This window comes from Pelophylax lessonae (genome assembly GCF_965119305.1).
Source record: "Pelophylax lessonae genome assembly, chromosome: 12".
In the NCBI taxonomy this organism is placed as follows: Eukaryota; Metazoa; Chordata; class Amphibia; order Anura; family Ranidae; genus Pelophylax; species Pelophylax lessonae.
The window spans coordinates 177382725-177403220 of NC_138779.1; the positions used below are offsets into that span (position 1 = coordinate 177382725).

The 20496-nt window shown below is 41.6% G+C and overlaps 1 protein-coding gene across 10 annotated transcripts in view; it reads left to right on the forward strand.

Moving 5' to 3' along the window:
- Positions 1-20496, forward strand: part of LOC309568008 (voltage-gated potassium channel KCNC1-like) — a 208774-nt gene that overhangs the window by 104778 nt on the left and 83500 nt on the right. For all 10 annotated transcript variants that reach the window (XR_014225982.1, XR_014225983.1, XR_014225984.1 and 7 more), the window contains exon 2: positions 13479-14412. Coding sequence is in view for 7 of the 10 variants with exons in the window: in XM_082273568.1 (XP_082129694.1) it covers positions 13479-14412 (934 nt within the window). In the remaining 3 variants the exon portion in view is untranslated. The remainder of the gene's footprint in view (positions 1-13478; positions 14413-20496) is intronic.

Here is a 20496-nt window from a genome sequence, read left to right on the forward strand (position 1 = left end):
TTTTTTTTTTTTCGTAAGAAAGCCTTTAATATCACTTTAAGAGACAAATTTAAAATTAAGCTTTCCTCCATTTTCCTCCAACTAAAACAAAGTGCTGCCTTTTGTTACCTCTCTCATCCAGAAAATCCTCCTCTGTGCTACACCTGAGATGGCTTTTAGTTTGCTATGGAGGCCTTGACTTGGGACATACATTCTCACCTATGGAAGGGTGCATCACAGGGGCGCATTATGAAATGAGTGAGCAAGATAAAAAGTGGGCCTCAGACATTGATGAAAAATCAATGTCAGTATTTTTTTTTTTATGTATTTATTTTTCTACAATTTCATTTGTTTTTAGTTTTTTTGGGGGGGGGGGAGAGGGTTAGAGCAGTGGACAATGTTGGTAGGACAGGAGGGAGTGGTCTCAGTAGTTTTTTATTTATTGATTTATTTTTTACAATTTAATTTTTCTATATTTTTTTTACAATTTTTTTTTAATATCAGTTTTTTTACTAGCCCTGTTTGGTGGGCTAAACAGACCTTCTGTCTGCCTTAAGATCAACTTATTATGAGATGTATATGTGTATGTGGATTGGCTGCTAAGGGGGAAGGGGGATTGTCCCACAGTGTATATCTCTTTGTGCCTGTGTTTCAATAAACAGTTCATTCTAGTTGACTCCCAGAACTGTGCGTCGTTCAGTTACTGGGGAGGGTGGGGGGGGGGGTATTTTGCCTTGGATATTTTATTAGTTCCTCAGCTTCAAGGATTATATAGTGGAGATACCTAGGCTGAGTATTGGAGCTCCATTACAGATTCATTGGTTAGGAAGGGGCGTATTTTGGAGATGTTGCGGAGGTTGAGGCGGTAAGCTTTGGAAAGTGATTGGATATGGGTCTGAAAGTAGAGTCCAGAATTACACCTAGCAGCCTGGCAAGCGAGGATGGGTTGATGGTTGTGCCAATGATCTTGACAGAGCAGTCAAGGGAAGGGGCACATTGAGGAGGAAATATGAGCTTGGTTTTGGACAGGTTGAGTGGTGTGAGTGGTGTGCGGAAAGGTAAATGATCTAGGTGGTTTTTGGCCAATGGAGCAGTCTTGCTGCCCTCCTCAGGACCAAGGGTATCCAAAAAGCACTACAAGAAAACGACAAGAGAAGGGCGCACCGACCTTGCACATTACCACTAAAAAAGTTTATTAAAATCAAAGAAGGTAGCATACATTATACTCACAAACATATGATATGTACAAGCATGTAGGAAATGGGAACTGCTCGCTTCCAGGACACTTCTCTACTGCTGGATAGCGTGATGGCGTGCTCACAACCTTGTAGACACAGTACCACTATACACAAGTTCAGATGTTTTTCCTGACTGCAAAGAACCCAAAAAAATGCCTTCTATTAAACCGGCAAGGTGTTACAGCAGCGAAGCCATATTCCTGTGCTTAAAGTTTTCTAATACAAACAATCTTTTTTTCTCTGGTCATGCTACAGAGCTGAAACTTCACATGTACACTTTTTAGACCCCCCAGATCTGAAATCCAAAAAATCTCTTTTTTTTTTTAAAATTTTTTCATTAATTGGTTTTTTTATCAAAAATGACAATTTTTAAGAACTTTTTTTGTGTGATTTTGTGTCTGGGGGGTCTAAAAGGTGTACCTGTGGAGTTTCAGCTCTGTAGCATGTCCAGAACCAGAAAAAAAGATCATATAGGTGTTAAAGTTAAAGGAGGCTCCCCGAACCACATCCCTGTTCTACTGAAAATTTATCTTTTTTTTTTCTCATGGTTCTGGACATGCTACAGAGCTGAAACTTCACATGCACACCTTTAGACCCAAAATCAAAAAATCTCTCTTTTTTTTTTTTACTTTTTTCAATAATTGGCTTTTTTATCAAAAATGACAATTTTTAAGAACTTTTTTTTGTGTGATTAATAGTTAATGGGGCAGGACCTAGAACCCTAGGCACTTTTTAGGGGCATTTATTGGGTTTTGGGGCTTCAAAATGGTGTTTTTTGATTACCGAAGTTCGGGTCCCATTGATTTCAATGGGGTTCTGAAATCCGGGCCGAACTTTCGGGAAGTTCAGATGTTCTGGCCGAACCGAACTGTTCAAAAGTTCGATCATCCTTAGTTGGTACGTGAGTGTAAAATCATTGTCCCTGCACAATGATTCTTTAACCTTCCTAGCGGTATTCCCGAGTGTGGCTCGGGGTTAAATTTCAGTGCCAAAAGCGGTAACCCCGAGCCACACTCGGGGTACCGCTAGGAAGATCGCTGGATCCTGAAAGCGGGGTTACTTACCTTGTCCCCGGGATCCAGCGATGTATCCTGGCGGTGTCTGGCAGCGGATCTTCCTCCTGATCCTCTGTGTACCCCGGCTTCCGTCTCCTGCGACGTGACGTTCGCAGGGGGGTGGAACCGGCGCCAAAATTCAAATGTAAAATACACCAAACACACTGATACAATGCAAAATAAAAAAAAATCACATTAGTTTGCCCCCCAGTGCCCTTTCCTGCAGTTTTACTGTACTTTTTATGTATATATATGTATATGTATATATATATATATATATATATATATATATATATATATACATTTATATGTATATATATATATATATATATATATGTATACATGTATATATATATGTATATATGGTATATATATATATATATATGTATATATATATATATGTATACATATATATATATATATATATATACATATTTATATATATATATATATATATACTGTATATATATATATATATACATATATATATATATATATATATATATATATATATATATATATACACACACATATATACTATATATATATATGTATATATATACTTTAACTTATTTATAGTTTTTTATTATATTATAATTTATGATTTTGTGTTTCAAACTTTATCATACCCGAGATGTTATAAAGAAGAACGCACAGTAAGAAAAAATCATATGTAAATAGTTGGTTTAGGCTGCTCATTCTTAAGAATTACATGCAAAATAATGGTACCACTTTCAGCACCTAAAATCCGAAAGAATCATACCGCCAGGGAGGTTAAACATATGGAGAGCACATATGGCCTTACATTTTGGGAAGCCCCTTCTTAGGTCCTAATTGTCCAAATGTCATATGGCCAGCAGTGACGATCAGAATTGTATTGTATTGCCTAATAGCAGGCAACCAGGTTTAAACATTCTCTGGAACATGACAGCTCAAGAAAGCTAGTTTCCGCCTAAATAGTTAAAGAGAATTTCAGAGAAGGTTGTGTTCTTTGGAGAAGAGCGGGCTCTCAGACAAAGCAATAAAGCGAGAGCAGACCATGATTAAAAGTGTCCCACCCACCTATATATTCTCCCTGCCATAAATCCTCAGCTGATGTATTTAAAATATGAGCTGCACATCTATATTTTCTGGTTAGTAATTGATCTCCAGTGTTACCGCCAATAGTAGCTTTCCTTGCATCTAGACAAAACATAAAAAAAATCACCCTTTAGCTTAGTAGGGCTATAATGGCCATAGATATGTACTTTTTTATCACTGTGATGCTAATGATGAAATAACATTTTGATTATTTACTGTAGAATGATGATGATTTTTTTTATATCTACATTTATATGTATTTTCCTTTTCCTTTCTCTCCCTTTCTATCCGCCAAGTTCCAAGCAAACAAGAAAATCAATTTAAAGTCTTAAGGCTACTGGCTGATCTTGTAGTTTAATTCTTTAGTCGTCAGCCCCTTTCCCATACCCTTGTATTGGTAATCTTCCAGTGCTGCAAGGCTTAATACAGTCACTGGGCCAGTCATAGGCACTGGTCAAGACTATACCCACCATCTCCGCCCTCCTACTCTATAGAAGTGGAGTTATACTTTCTACCAAGAAAAAGTGCTCTATGAATAGGGGAGGTGGAACTTTTAGTCAAAGAGTGCTTTTCATTGAGGGAAGCTTTAATTAATGGAGGAAGGGGGCAGAAAGTATAGGCATAGTCGGCACTCGGCAGCCTTTTGGAGAGCCTATGACAGGCCCAGCAGCAGTTTTAACCCCCACAGCTGTAATCTTCAGGGGGGTCAGAGGACCTATAGAATTAGGGTCTATTCACACCAGTGCTCTAATGCATATATTTTCATGCATTGAGCTGTGTTGTACAGTCCGTACACAGTACATCATGCATGGTGTGTGGACAAGCCATGTTTTACCAGGGGTTTACTCCAAGTGCTGGGTTGGACAAGCCTTTAGGGCATGTCGGCCATGCTAGTACAGTCCTACAGTTGTTTGCCATTTGTCAGCCCTAAATGCTTGAACATTCTGCTCATCTAAATATTTCTGTTCACTTGAATGCAGATGGGATGAAGAGGAGATGATCAGCTCTTGTAAGGTAAAAGTAGTGCTCGGTGCAGGTTTCCTAATCTGACTTTCTCTTATGTTCATTGACAGACACAATTTGTCTTCATTCTTGACCATAGGGTTATAGCACAGGACAGGAGTAGGACACTAGGCAGAAAAAGAAACACAGCACCGCCTGTGGGCAGTCCTAGTTGGTATAAACCCTCTCTCTGCTATAGGCAAGCTAGTTATTTCTGCCTAGTGTTTCAGGTGTAGGGACCTAGTTCACTGCTGGGACCTGTGGTTAAATAGACTTTTTATTTTCATTTTTCCCATTTTTCTATGGACATCTTCAATCAACAGCTGGGCTGAGGTGATGGGCAAGGTAAATGTCTCGCAGGGACACATATGACCAGGCACCTGGCGTCAGTGTCACAGTGCTAACCTGGCTGACAGCCCACTCACCTCATTGAAGATGGATCAGTCCTGGAAAAGTTACCCGTAAGCTTTGTGGATCAGTAACTAGATGCCTCCCCCTCCCTGGGCTCAATGTGGGGAAGGCATGGGTACTCCCTGGGATGGTACTCCTTTTCCCCTCCTGACCAAAGTTGTAGTCCTCAGCCCCCCCCCCCTCTTGGGTGCCCGGTCAGGATTCAGTTGGACACCACCACAGCAGTAATCTATGGAAACCATCAGGGCGGCATGAGTAGTTTGACAGCAGCGCTTTAAATTTCCAGAATCTTTCAGTGGGCAGAGCATCATGTATTGGCTCTCCCCACTGTGTACGTTCCAGTCGTTGAAAACTGGCAGGTGGAGTTGTCTGCCACTGGATGAAGGAGAGTGGTTGCTACACCAGGAAGGAATAATCTCAACAGTTTATGGTGGTGTACTCCTGATGTAGATCTCCTGACATCCGGTCTTAACAGAAAAGTCCCACAGTTTGTGGCAGAGGTGAGGGATCCCTTGGCAGATGCAATGGACGTCTTGATGGTTCTGTGGAGCCATTGTCTTCTCATTTATGCATTACCTCTTCTCAAGCTTTTCCCTTGTCTGCTGTGCAGGATAGAGCCTGGTGGAATTCTGGTCATTCTGGTTGCTCTGGATTGTCCTTGCTAACCCTGGTAAGTGGATAGTGTACGGTAGATCACAGACATCCTGACAGTTGCCTCTACAGGAAGATTATATGTCTCATGGCCTGATATTGCACCTTGCTTTGCATCGCAGGTTTTGATGGCTTGGAAATTGAAAGCCTGGGTTCCAAGAGACAGGGGGTTGATGGCCTTGCGGATTTCTACCATGCTGCAGGCTCTTAATCTACCTCAGATCTATAATTGCATTTGGACAGCTTATATCTTGTGGTGCGAGGCTTCAGGTGCCCCTCCACACTTTTTTCTTGGTGGCTCGGATTTTGACTTTTTTCCAATGGGGCAGTGAGCGCAGGCTTGCCTTGAGTACCATCATGGGTCAGATTTTTTGCCCTTGCAATCTTTTTTCATTTTTCAACATCCTTTGGACACACACTCTTTGATTTGTACCTTTATCTATGGGGTGCGTCAAGTGGCACCTCTTAAGTGTTCTCTGTTGCCACCGTGGGACCTGAGCCTCATTTTTTTCGATCTTTTAGTAGCCTCCTTTGGAAACATCAGATAGATTCCTTTGCTTATGCTCTCTCAGTTTTTGGTCACAGTCACTTCTGTGCACTGTGTTGGAGCTAGCGGCTTTGTTCTGTGAGTCTCCTTAATTGGCCTTTCACAAGGATAAAGTGGTACTTCACCCGCATCCGTCCTTCCTTCCGAAGGTGGTTTTAAGTTTCATCTGATTGGGGACATGGTCTTAAATGTTCTGTGTCTACATATTCTGCACCCTAAGGAAGTTGTGCTGCACTCCTAGGATGTGGTCAGGGTGGTTTCTGTGTACCTGTCCTCCACGACTCCCTGCTGGAGGTGGGATTCTTTGTTTCTGATAACAGACGGTCCCCACCAGACCTGGTGTTCTCCTCTGCCATCATTTCTTGGTGGATAAGGCAGTTTGTGGTTCAGGCTTATGCCATTTTGGGTCGGGCTCCTTCCTTTCCCATTACAGCACACTCTACCAGGTTGATTCGTGCCTCTTGGGTGTTCCGACATCTGGCGTCTGTGTCTAAAGTTTGCAAGGTGGCCACTGGTCGTTTGTGTATACTTTTACCACATTTTACAAGGTTGATGTTTTTGCAATTTCGGATGCTTCCCTTGGCCGAAAAGTTGTGCAGGTGGTTGTTTTAGGTTCCTTGTTTCCCCTGTGGGAGTTTGTGTCGGATGGGTTGCCTTTTTTGTGTGTGGCTCCTGCTTTGTTTCCCATCCCTCTTTAAGGCACTGTTTTGGGATATCCCTATGGTCAAGAATGAAGAGAAGCTGTGTCTGTCAATGATGTAAGAGAAAACGGGATTCCCTTTCTCTGAGTTCATTGACGGACTAAGCAACCACCCCTCCTTTGGCTTTTTTCTTGTACTGCTCTGTTACTATCTGGCTCACCCATAGCAGAGAGAGTATATACCAGCTAGGACTGCCCATAGGAGGTGCTTTGTTTCTTTTTCTGCCTAGTTTCCTACTCCTGCAGATGGTGCTATAACCCTATGTTCAGGGATGAAGAGAAGCTGTGTTTGTCAATAAACTCAGAGAAAAGGATTTTATGGTGAGTAACAAAAAAATCCTGTTTTTCCCCCAGCCAGCGAGATTGCAGCTCCCTTACAGATATGACATTGTCATGTCCAACCCATGCTAGCAGTGGCTCATTTTGGCTACCCTAGTAACTAATGAGTGTTTTGGACTTTCAGAATTCTTTGCTGTCAACTGTTTCCTCTAATTGAAAAGTGTCAAGCAAGTATTGCACTGTTCAGGCACCAATGGTAGGGTAGTGCAGTGCACTAAGGCAGGTCCCAACTCTTAACCCACTTGAGGATGGGTAGATGAATTCCTGCCTGTCATTCTCGTGTCTGGCCATTGTAATACACAACCATTGTGCAACACTAAGCAGAAAACATTGCCTGCATATGCAATTCTCTGATCTCTGATCTTTGCCACAACCTTACAGATACTTCAACCCCTCTCAAGGTTAATTAAACAGTTTGTAATAATGCTGTCCTGACTGCAGGATATACCAGACACATCGAGCAGATTGGTAGAGTAGATCTCAATATATTGAAATACCTTGCAAATGATGAGGGTAAAAGCATACATCTTGGCAAATAATAGTAGTTGTACAAATCAATGCAGGATAACACCAGTAATCAGAGGCAAATATATGACAACACTGTGTACTGGGATCAGCATAAACTGTAGCAGATCACTCTACAGTGGACAGACAAAAGATTAGTAAGCATTGCATTTAGGAGGCTATTCTGACAGAGTGCAATAAGGATGACACTGTTACACCTAGGATTGTGATGGGAGAATACCCATTAGATGTATAAAGGGTAGAAACTAGTGAAAAGTATTTTATAAAGTTCTTCTGCCGACTATAGTTGAGGCCCTTTAATAATGTTAGTGCGCTTAACAAAAGTCTAGATGGTCCAGCATACAGTGTAGGTGCAGTCCATGTTTAATGTAAGCACAGTATGGGGATGGTGTTGTTGTGAATTGACACGGTACAGGTGCGGTATTACTGAAGTATGGGCGCTAGTTGTCCTAAAGTCCTGCTCTCATTTAGCCTCAGGCTACTAAGGGGGCCCTATATGTTTTGTGCATATGGTTCATTGATGGTAAATAAAGATGTGAAGGAGGAAGGATAAGATGATGCGCCACTCTCTGCAAGACAAATGCAGTGTCAAAGCAATGTGAACGCCATGGTCCCACATGGTCTCTCTCTCTCCTAGGTGCTGTCATCCTTCCAGCCTTGATATTCTGTCCTCACTTGCTCGGCCTACTGGTGTTCTGTGGCCACACAAGCAGATGTGCTCACCATGAGTTCTCTGGTGCCAAGAGCGTGAAGTCCTCCCCTCAGTCTCTTTAAAAGCTATCCATCTCTGCCATTTTCTCATCAGGGTCTTATGGGAGTTTAAGTTTGCATGCACCTATGGGACCTGTAATGTCATGGATGTCCTGAACTTCACCTCCCTTGATCTCCAGAGCCTTGTAAAGAAGTCCATAGGCTCTCCTGTGTAGTTCTCTCACTGCTGGCTAAAGGGCATTGTATGTTGCAATAAATAGAGTAAAGTAACTAGCTGTAAGGAAACAATGGGGTTGATGTACTAAAGCTGAAGAGTGCAAAATCTGGTGCAGCTCTGCATAGAAACCAATCAGCTTCCAGTTTTTGTTTTGTCAAAGCTTAATTGTTGCTATTCTTGTATGGTGACCTTGGGTGTTCTGAAAGGTGGCTATAAATAAAATGTATTATTATTATTATTATTATTATTATTATTATTAATAATAAAATGAGCTGAAGTTAGAAGCTGATTGGCTACCATGCACAGTTGCACTACATTTTGCACTTTCCTGTTTTAGTAAATCAACCTCTAATGCGTCTTTCTCCGTGTTCTTGTAGTCCAGGACTTGGCTATATACATTTACGCAGTACATCCATATAGTATTCAGACACAATGAAATATTCAACTATGTCCTTCAAAAGATGTTTTCTAAGTTGTGTTTTCTCTTGTTATCCTAATCTGACAATGCAGGTATAATGAAACAGAATACATTACCTTCTTTATTCAAGTTGTCCTTGTATGCTAAAGCCAGCTCCACACAAGCCCTATAATCAGAAACACAATGTAGCTTGCTATTTATTCATGTTTTGACTTGATTATGTCAGTTTTCCAGTGCTTAAATTCAGAAGATACAATAAAATGGTATTCAGCCTTCCATTGACTTGAATTGTAGTGGCGAAAAGGCATAGATGTGCACTTGAAATACTATTTTGGGTTCCAGCACTTATAATTTGATGCTATTAAACTGTCCTCTCTTTTCGTTGAAGAAGAAACTAAAATAGATGCAATCCCAAAAACACATTGTACTGATAATGTCTGGGCCTATAGATCAGTTCATTACACAAGTGTCTCCAGTATCATGACATATGATGCTGGCCCTTAGCTAACAGGCAGTTGATCACACATGCAACGTGTGACACTTATACAGACAGGAATGTTCGGCTGTTTTTAAAGTTAAACTGTATGCAATTCATGAAAGTTATTCTTCAATTTAAAAAACAAAAAGTAATTGAAAATATTTTTGCAGATGTACATTTTTTGTTAACCTGTCTAAATGATTTTTCAGCTTATGATTGTACATGGGTCCAATAGATATGAGAATGTCATCTGATCCAAAGAAACCAGCCAGATTGGGCAATAGATAGAGATACAAAAGAAAATCCTACAAGGGCACTCTCGGCTTCACCCACTCTTCTTTTAATCCGTAGCAAAAAAACAGCATCATTTTAATCAACTACCGTATATGCTGGCGTATAAGACGACGTTTTAACCTTAAAAACATCCCCCAAAAATTGGGGGGGGTCATCTTATACACGGAGTATAAAATGTGAGGACTACCTTACATAATTAGTTTGAGCCAATCTGAGCCAAAACAAACGTCCCTAATCTCTCAACCCGCTGGATGTGCTGTAATACTGTATGTACCGTAGCTTCGGCTACATATACAATATACCACGCTGAGCCAATCACAATGAGTGATGTATTCTATTATCGAATACAAAGCCTGTTCGAATTGGCCAAGTCAGAGAGGCGGGCTGATAATGTTACAACCTCTGACTCCTCTGACAATCCGAGCTGGCTTTGAATTTATTATACCAACGGGAAGACCAAACAACTGGGCAAGACAGAACTTTTTACCACCCACACAAGCCAAACAATCCTCTTGCCAAATGTGAGTACTATTTACCTTTTAGCACCATCCACAGCAGCCTGATACTCTCCTAGGGGAACGAGGTGGACGCCAAAAAGCCAAAATGTAAAACATTGTTGTATAAGAATACATCGCTCGCAGTGATTGCCTCTGCGCGGTATACTGTATGTAGCCGAAGCTACAGTACATACAGTATTACCACACATCCAGCGGGCTGAGAGATTAGGGACGTTCGTTTTGGGCTGAAGATTAATGGGTGTAAACTGCCAAAGGGGAGTAGTCTTATACGGTGATTATAACCCAAAATCTATATTTTAACTTGAAAATAGGGGGCCTTCTTATACGCCCAGTCGTCTTATACGCCGGCATATACGGTAAAACCCATCTGACCAACGATCACTTCACTTGCTTTCTGACAGATTTCTCAAGGCATCCAATTGCCTTAAGAGAGCTCGCATTTGAAGGGGCTGGAACTATGCAGGCACCATCAGATAGGAGGTTTATAAGTCACAGCTCCATTTTAGGATGCATTTTCTACATACCTCTGTTCCACATCAGTCTTCTAACATCTCTCACCCCTTCTAGTAAAGTTATATATATATATATATATATATATATATATATATATGTATACACACACACACTATAATGTCAAAAATATTGGGACGCCTTCCTTTGCAAGCACATGAACTCTAATGGCATCCCAGTCTTAGTCCGTAGGGTTCAATATTGAGTTGGCCCACCCTTTGCAGCTATAACAGCTTCAACATATCTGGGAAGCTTGTCCACAAGGTTTAGTAGTGTGTCTATGGGAAAAGTTTGACTATTCTTCCAGAAACGTATCTGTGAGGCCAGGCACTGATGTTTGATAAGAAGTACTGACTTGCAGTCTCCACTCTAATTAATCCCAAAGGTGTTCTATTGGGTTGAGGTCAGGACTCCGTGCAGGCCAGTCAAGTTCATCCATCCCAAACTCGCTAACCCATGTCTTTATGGACCTTGCTTTGTGCACTGGTACCCAGTCATGTTGGAACAGGCATGGGCCATTCCCAAACTGTTCCCACAAAGTTGGGAGCATGAAATTGTCCAAAATGTTTTGGTGAGCAGACGCCTTAATATTTCCCTTCCCTGAAACTAAGGGGCAAAGCCCAACCTAAAACTGAGAGGCAAAGCCCAACCGAAAACAACCCCACACCATAATCCCTCCTCCACCAAATGATTCGGACCAGTGCACAAAGCAAGGTTTATAAAGGCATGGATGAGCGAGTTTGGGGTGGAGGAACATGACTTGCCTGTCCTGACCTCAACTCAATAGAACATCTTTGTGATGAATTAGAAAGGGGACTGGAGACTAGAGACTTCTGGAAGAATGGTCAAACATTCCCAAACACACACTCCTAAACTTTGTGGACAGCCTTCCCAGAACAGTTGAAGCTGTTATAGCTGCAAAGGGTGGGCCAACTCAATATTGAACCCTACGAACTAAGACTTAGATGCAATTAGCATTATGTTGTGTACCATTGGAAAAGTACATTGGAAAAATTACCACTCTTTAATTTTCCTGATGACTGTCACAAGTGCAGAAAGTAATGGCAAATCCACAATTTGCAGTTGTCACTGGAACAGGAGGTGGGAAGCTGAGAGGAAATTTTCCAATGGGGGACATCTGTTCCAGTGGGAAATCCTTTCATTTATTGAGATTTCTCCTTACTTTCTGGTGTGTCTCCAAGATAGGAAATGAGGAGAAATCTTCCAAACAGGACACAGACAACAATAAAACACTGGGGGAGGATTTTACCATTCCATACTTTATCCAAATTTTAAAAAATAGTTTAATTGTTTTGGCTATACATACAATTTAATGTAAACCTGAGGTACAATGTAAATCAAAACAAAAAACTAATTGCCATCTGACTGACTTTCCCCCTACAGCTTCCTAAGACTTATTATTTGCCAATCACTGTGATGGTTGGCTCCATGGGCCAAAGGTAAAGGTCAAGTGGGAGGGAGGACTCTGCATTCCTAATGACAAGCTAGAAAGGCCTGGGATCTATGGGTTCTAAGGCTCTGAAGAGCAAAATTAACCTGATATGCAAGTGCCTGAATGGGTATGCTAAGTGGTGTCAGTGCTTATTTGCTTTAAATGGATCTAACAAGCAAGATCTTTTTGATACACCAGGAACCCCCTCCCAAATTATAAATTATGTAATAAATGATGGCATTAAAGAAAAAGAACCTGCAGCAAAAGTAAAAATACTTGCCTTATCCCCGAACTTCATACTGCAGCACTATGCAGGGGCATCATCTCGTGAGAGCTGGGATACTCGGCTTTCCCCAGTATATTTTGGAAGGATTGTGACATCACCCTTGCTTAGAAGCCACGCTTGACAGCCAGTAGTAAGGTAAGTATATTTATTTACATTATTTCTCTTTGTTTTTTCTTTCATTTTTACATTATTGCCACAATTTATTATGAGGACGGAAGGAGGCCCTGATTAATTAAGTGTATCATGCTTTCTAGACACAACCAAGAAGTTGCCATTGTTATCATTTTACTTGTCCCTAAACAAGCAATACTCTTCCCCTCAAGAGAGCCAGCATCCAGTCTGGACATTGTCCTCACAAAATGACCCAGGAACCCAAAGAGGCAGACACAATGACATAGCTCTCAACTGTCCCTGAGTTTGAGGAACTGTCCCTGATTTGAAACAAAGTCCCTCTGTCCCTCTTTCCACTTGACCCTCATTTTGGTCTAATCTATATAGTTGTGTAAAAATGCACTTTTTATCTTTCAAAAAGTGTTTCCCAGTTCTAAATCTTTCATCCAATTTCTTAATTGCTGCATTTGTACATTTCAAAAGCCAATATAAAGGAATAGTAGTGGTAAAAAAGAGAACTTGTGGGTTTAACTAATAATTTTTTTTGTATAATTCTCCTTTAACGGGGCATGGCAGGGGTGTGTCCTATGCCTACATACTTTTGCTGATAGGTGTCCCTCATTCAACTCAAAAAGTTGGGAGGTATGCAATAGGCCTGCTAATTTAATTTGCTCCTTCCAGTTCCTGTTAGGGTTAGTTGACACTAGAATAGGGATTCACCCACAAGACTTCTACATAAATCCTGACTCATATCATATATCATATCATACTGTATATCATATCATAATGTATCATATAATGCAATACAATATACCATAATATAATATGAATAATATAGTATAGTAGGAATACTGGACACAGGTAATTAATTTGTTTTTGTATTTTGTATCTTTGTGTATGTTGACATTGAGTCTGTGTCGCTTGTATAACTGTATTCTCTGTGTTTGTTTGGCAGTATTGCGCCTTTGCTTCCCTGTTCTTCATTCTCATCTCCATCACAACGTTTTGCCTTGAGACCCACGAGGCATTCAATGAGATCATCAACAAGACTGAGACCACCACACAAAACAACGTCACCAAGACGGAGATTATACTAGAAGTGGAGACTGAACCTTTTCTCACATATGTAGAAGGCATGTGCGTGATATGGTTCACGTTTGAGTTTCTGATGCGTGTTTTGTTCTGCCCTGATAAAATGGAATTCATTAAGAGCAGCTTGAATATTATAGACTTTGTGGCCATCTTACCTTTCTACCTGGAGGTCGGCTTGAGTGGCCTGTCTTCCAAAGCAGCCAAGGATGTCCTCGGTTTTCTTCGAGTTGTCCGATTTGTCAGGATCCTGAGAATCTTTAAGCTCACTCGTCATTTTGTTGGGCTCCGAGTCCTTGGCCACACTCTACGAGCCAGTACAAACGAGTTTCTCCTCCTTATCATATTCTTGGCACTTGGGGTTTTAATTTTTGCCACCATGATATACTATGCGGAAAGGATCGGGGCAGAGCCAGGTGACCTTACTGGCAGTGCACACACGGCCTTTAAAAACATCCCCATTGGGTTTTGGTGGGCTGTGGTAACAATGACAACTTTGGGGTATGGGGACATGTATCCAGTAACCTGGTCAGGCATGTTGGTGGGTGCCCTATGTGCGTTGGCAGGTGTGCTAACAATTGCTATGCCAGTCCCCGTCATTGTCAACAATTTTGGAATGTACTACTCCCTAGCTATGGCTAAGCAGAAGCTACCAAAGAAAAAGAACAAACATATTCCACGGGCACCTCAACCTGGATCACCTAATTACTGTAAACCAGACATGCAATCTCCCCATAGAAGTGCTCAAGGAGATTCCTGTCCCTTAGCTCAGGAGGAAATCATTGAGATCAACAGAGCAGGTAAGATTGTATGAATGAATATATGAAGATAGCAGTAAAAATACTGCATCTTGAACAGATGTGTACATATTTTGGTCAAAAATATCATGGCAAGTCATGATTCCAAAAGCTGATATCTCATATCTGGTTTGGTTGTATAGCAAAAAGTTGTCTTCGCTCTCTGAAAAGTTATGATATTGGTTTAGTGGTGAATTGGCACAAGAAGAGGTCTCAAAAATGATATGCCTGCTGTACAGCCAATTCCATGATCATCAATAGGCCAGGAAAGATAATTTGGTTATTGCTTCCTTTTATGCAATGTAGGATACAAGGAAAGCCCGGTAGTGAGAATGTTACACCATCAAAATGGCAGTTCTGGATGTGCTATCAGTGAATTTAGAGATCTTGCAGCCTGAACTATTAAGCTGAACTCCAGGAAAACTACTAAAATACCCAACCTAGATACATACAGTATATGTAATGGAGGTCATCTTGCAAGCCAAAGGATTTGTAATTCCGTTCATCATGTCCCAAAATTTACACAATCCTTCCAGAGAGCATAGACAGGCTTGTGACCTAACTTTTCTCTAGGAGCAGTTTGGAGGCAGTAAAAATGCGACCCGATCACGCTTTTTAACACCCACCCCCCCCCCCCCCCCAACCAGAACTGTAAATGAGCCTTAACTTTTGTTATACATTTCTGTCTATAGTTCATCTTTAGTAATTTTCCTTACGTTTAGACTTACTAAATTTCTATCAGGACTAAAATACAGGCACGTAAGGTTGTCTGAGCCTACCTTTAGCTATCTACCTAAATTGAAGTGGAGCCCTGGAATTTGGAGCACTTGGTTAGAAAAATTCAGTTCAGAAAGTTGAGTTGTGGAACATCCACTGCTGCCTCCCCCACTTTACTGGATCCTTAAAGTAATAGATTAATGGTGTTGGAACCTTAAAATAATAGTCAGGAACATTTTTGTACTAAAAAATGTAATTTATCCAATTTGCACTACTAGTGCTCCTGGGTGATATGCAGGCTGCATCTGATAACTGAGGAACTACCACAACGACCTCAGAATGTAAAAAAGATATTTGGTTGTCACCCAAACTACACTGCTCAAAAAAATTTAAAGAAACACTTTAAAAACACATCAGATCTCAATGGGGAAAAAAATATCATGCTGGATATCTATACTGATATGAACTTGGCAATATGTTAGGAATGAAAGGATGCCACATTGTTTGTTGGAAATTAAAATTATCAACCTACAAAGGGATGAATTCAAAGACACCCCCAAAGTGAAAAAATGATGCAGCAGGCTAGTCCAATTTACTGAAATTTCATTGCAGCAACTCAAAATGGTACTCAGTAGTAGCCTGTATGGCCCCCACGTGCTTGTCTAACAACGTCGGGGCATGCTCCTAATGAGACGACGGATGGTGTCCTGGGATATTTCCTCCCAGATCTGGAACAGGGCATCACTGAGCTCCTAAACAGACTGAGGTGCAACCTGGTGGTGTCAGATGGACCAAAACATAATGGTTTCAGTCCAGAGGTGTTCTACTGGATTTAGGTCAGGGGAGCGTGGGGGCCATTCAATGGTATCAATTGCTTCATTCCCCTAGAACTGGCTGCATACTCTTGCCACATGAGGCCAGGCATTGTCGTGCACCAGGAGGAAGCCATGATCCACTGCACCAGCATAGGGTTTGACAATGGGTCCAAGGAACTCATCCTGATTCCTAATGGCAGTCAAGGTGCCATTGTCTAGCCTGTAGAGGTTTGTGCATCCCTCCATTGATATGCCTCCACAGACCATCACTGACCCACCACCAAACCGGTCATGCTGAACGATGTTACAGGCAGCATAACATTCTCCACGGCTTCACCAGACCCTTTCACGTCTGTCACATGTGCCCAGGGTGAACCTGCTTTCATCTGTGAAAAGCACAGGGTGCCAGTGATAGGCCTGCCAATTGTGGTGTTTAATGACAAAGGCCAAACGAGCTCCACAGTGCCGGGCAGTGAGCACAGGGCTCACTGGAGGAGGTTGGGCTTTCAGACTGCCCTCATGAAGTCGGTTTCTGATTTTTTGGTCAGAGACATTCACACCAGTGGCCTGCTGAAGGTCATTTTGTAGGGCTCTGTCAGTGCTCATCCTGTTCCCCTGTGCACAAAGGAACAGATACCGGCCCTGCTGATGGGTTAGGGACCTTCTACGGCCCCCACCCAGCTCTCCTAGAGTAACTGCCTGTCTCCTGGAATCTCCTTTATGCTCTTGAGACTGTGCTGGTAGACACAGCAAGCCTTTTGGCAATGGCACGTATGGATGTGCCATCCTGGAGGAGTTTGACTGCCTGTGCAACCTCTATAGGGTCCAGGTATCGCCTCATGCTACCAGTAGTGACACTGACCGTAGCCAAATGCAAAACTAGTGAAAAACAGTCAGAAAAGATGACTAGGGAAAAAAATTTCAGTGGCCTCCACCTGTAAAACCATTCTGTTTTGAAAGTCTTATTGTTGCCCATCTGGTGCCCCAATTCATTTTATTATCATCAAAGCAGCCAAAACTGTTTTACAACCCCCTCTGCTGCTTAACTGACCAAATCATTATCCGAAGAGTTTAATTGACTTGATGCTATACTCTGATTAAAAAGTGTTCCTTTAATTTTTTTTGAGCAGTGTAGTAATGCGCATATTTAATAATACATTTTTTTGTAATAATTTTTACTGTAAAAGTAAAAGAGGGCAACATAAAAACATTGTTCAACATAACTTGTTTGGTGGTGGGTCAGTGATGGTCTGGGAAGGCATATCAATGGAGGAATGCACAGGCTAGACAATGGCACCCTGACTGCCATTAGGTATTGGGATGAAATCCTTGGACCCATTGTCAGACTCTACGCTGGTGCAGTGGGTCCTGGATGAGTTACTCCTGGTGCACGACAATGCCCGGTCTCATGTGGCGAGAGTATGCAGCCAGTTTCTGGAGGATGAAGGAATTGATACCATTGAATGGCCCCCACGCTCACCTGACCTAAATCCGATAGTACACCTCTGGGACATTATGTTTTGGTTCATCCGACTACGCCAGGTTGCACCTCATTCTGTTCAGGAGCTCAGTGATGCCCTGGTCCAGATCTGGGAGGAAATACCCTTGGACACCACCCGTCGTTTCTTTAGGAACATGCCCCAATGTTGTGAGGCATGCATACAAACACGGGGGGGGGGGCATAAAACGGAGTACCATTTTTAGTTGCTGCAATTAGATTTCAGCAAAATGGACTAGCCTGTTGCATCATTTTTTCACTTTTTCGGGCGATCTTTGAATTCAGCCCTCTGTAGGTTGATCATTTTCATTTCCATCAAACTATGTGGCATCCTTTCATTCCTAACACATTACCCAGTCCATATCAGTATAGATATCCAGCATGATATTTTTCCCCATTGAGATCTAATATGTTTTTAAAGTGTGCCTTTAATTTTTTTGAGCAATGTACATATCAGTGACGTTAACTTGTGATCTGCCTGACTTTTTCTGCTCATCAGCTATCCTTGTTGTTAGTGTATTAAATGTGTGGCCCAAAATAATTCCTCTTCTTCTAATGTGGCCCAGGAAGGCCAAAAGGTTGGACACCCCTGCTCTAGGTAAACATGCAACTGATACAATGCAATGTCTACGTCCAGCCACAACCAACACAAGTAATTGCTGGCTATGAGAACAGTCACAAATTGCTGTTGTCAGCCTGTCATTGCACTGGATTGCCTGAGCAGCGGCAGCTATTCATACTCCCCTCTAGATGCAGGAATATTTGAATATTTTGGCACTTTGAATTCTGTTTTTAAGTGAAGTGCATGTGAGTGGCTTTCTTTATCTTTATTACATGGTGTTTAGAGCATATCATGCCATAAAAAGGCTCTATTTGTTTCATTAAGAGATACACATTGCGGATCTAGGTGTGCGTGTGTGGCGTGGCTTTAAGATTTGGAAGGAACCATATTTGATGAGATATCAGAGGAAGTGGACCGTCCTGGGAGGTGCCTTAAGGATCACATATGTGCATATTTGACCCTCTGTAATAGGTGGTCAACTACTTTGGGTAACAGGCTGTGTGTGTGTGTGTGTGTGTGTGTGTATGGGTGTATGTGTGTGGTGAAGGTGGTCTCCAATATGGATCTATGATCCTGTTAACACTGCTAAACTGCAATCTCTTTTAATGGCCAAAGGACTCTATTGCCTCATTTCCACTGAGCGGTTCGGTTCGGTTCGGAACAGTTCAGCACGGTTCAGAACAGTATGCCTTGATCAGGCTTGCGTTTCCACCGCCAACCGTACCTTAGCTCAACAGTACCTCAGCCCAACAGTACCTCAACAGTGTAGCTCCACCCTGTTGGTACGGTACTAATGTGCTTGGTACCCCAACGAAAGGGTCCCAAAAAAGTGGTACGGTACGGTTTGGAATAAGGGTACCATTCAAAACTTTTGACAATGGAAACGGCAAAAATTGCGTACCGTACCGAACCGAACTGTACTGCTCAGTGGAAACGAGGCGTATATGTGCTATGTATTATTTATAATACTTTAGATTTTGTTTACCATGTCAAGTTGTCACTTCTCCCAGGGGAAAAGGACTTGATTTACATTGTATATTTTTTTATGACAAGCACTGCATTTTATGTTTTATATGGACGCAGGAATATGCAGATCTTGCCCACTGGAAATTGAATGGTGTGCTAATCACTCAAGTGAATGGACCCTTATAACAAGATCTCAGAAGCTCCCCTGCAGCAAATTTGTAATAGTAATGACATACATCTAAATGGCTTTTCCACTGCCTGTCTACAGTCTTCACTATTCTAGCTCTTTCAGTGGTACTTGCAATCCGGTAGATGCTGGTTCAAGCTGTCCATTCTTGGATCTGATTTTGGCCAGCTCCTGCTGAATCGGCCGAAATTAATTCTGTGGGTGGCCTTGTCAGCACCATCTGGCTTGACAAAAGTTGATTTTTAAATTGAAAAAAGTATAAGAGGTCCTTCTGGGACAGAGTCGTGTGCTTTGGCACAGATAGACTTCTAAAGGGCTAAAAAATGTGCATTTTATCGCTCAGTTACTAGTTTTCAATTGGGGAAAAAGATAAAAAATCTGAAATGCATGCAAAAGCACACAAAAACACCTGTACAAACGCTAAAGAGGAACACCCATAAAGCGACCACAGATACTCAGCTGAAGTGTGAACGGGGCCATAAAGTACAGTATAACTAAAGAGTAATTGGGTAGGATAATGGGACTTTTAAGGTGCTGACAATTATTGAATAATGGAGAAAAAAAATCGTTTTTTTTTTGTAAAAAAATATGACAATTATTTTATTAAGGACAATGATACAAACATGGATACTTTTAAAACATATAAAAGCAAGGAGAAAGCACTTGATTATGTCTGCTCAACATGTTTCACCATCTTGTAATGGCTTCTTCAGGAGACTGACAGACATTCTTCACAAGTGAACATTCTCAAAAAGACTGAACTTTAGCCCATATATGGAGGAAACTGTAGATGGATATACCCTTGGGTGGAAGGAGAGAAAGAGTCGCCCGCTAAGCATACGTCACACCATAGAGGAGGAACGAACCAAGCCACAAGAAATAATGATACCTTTAATTCAATGATTTTGTGAATTAGAAGGACAGCATTCAGTGCACAACGGACTTGCTGGAGGTGTCCAATTTCCTGGATATCATCCCAAATGCACTGGAAGACATCTAAATGGGGCTCAACTTATCATTCGCTAGCTTTGATGGACCAAATATATATAGTATAATAAAGTCAAGAAGGAGTTAAACTTCTGAAATAAGGAGACTCATCCAAGAGTATCAGATCACAGACACAGGGTCCTTGTCCTTAGCTAGCTTGGTAAGCCAGGTTTGTATAGTGTGGCCAGGATAGATTTAGGTTCCAGAAAGAGAACTCATCCAGAGTCACCGGATTCCAGGCAGTGAGTCCTCTCTGCGATCTCCTTCCTATTCGCTAAACAGTCCCTCCTCTATGGTGTGACGTATGCTTAGCGGGCGACTCTTTCTCTCCTTCCACCCAAGGGTATATCCATCT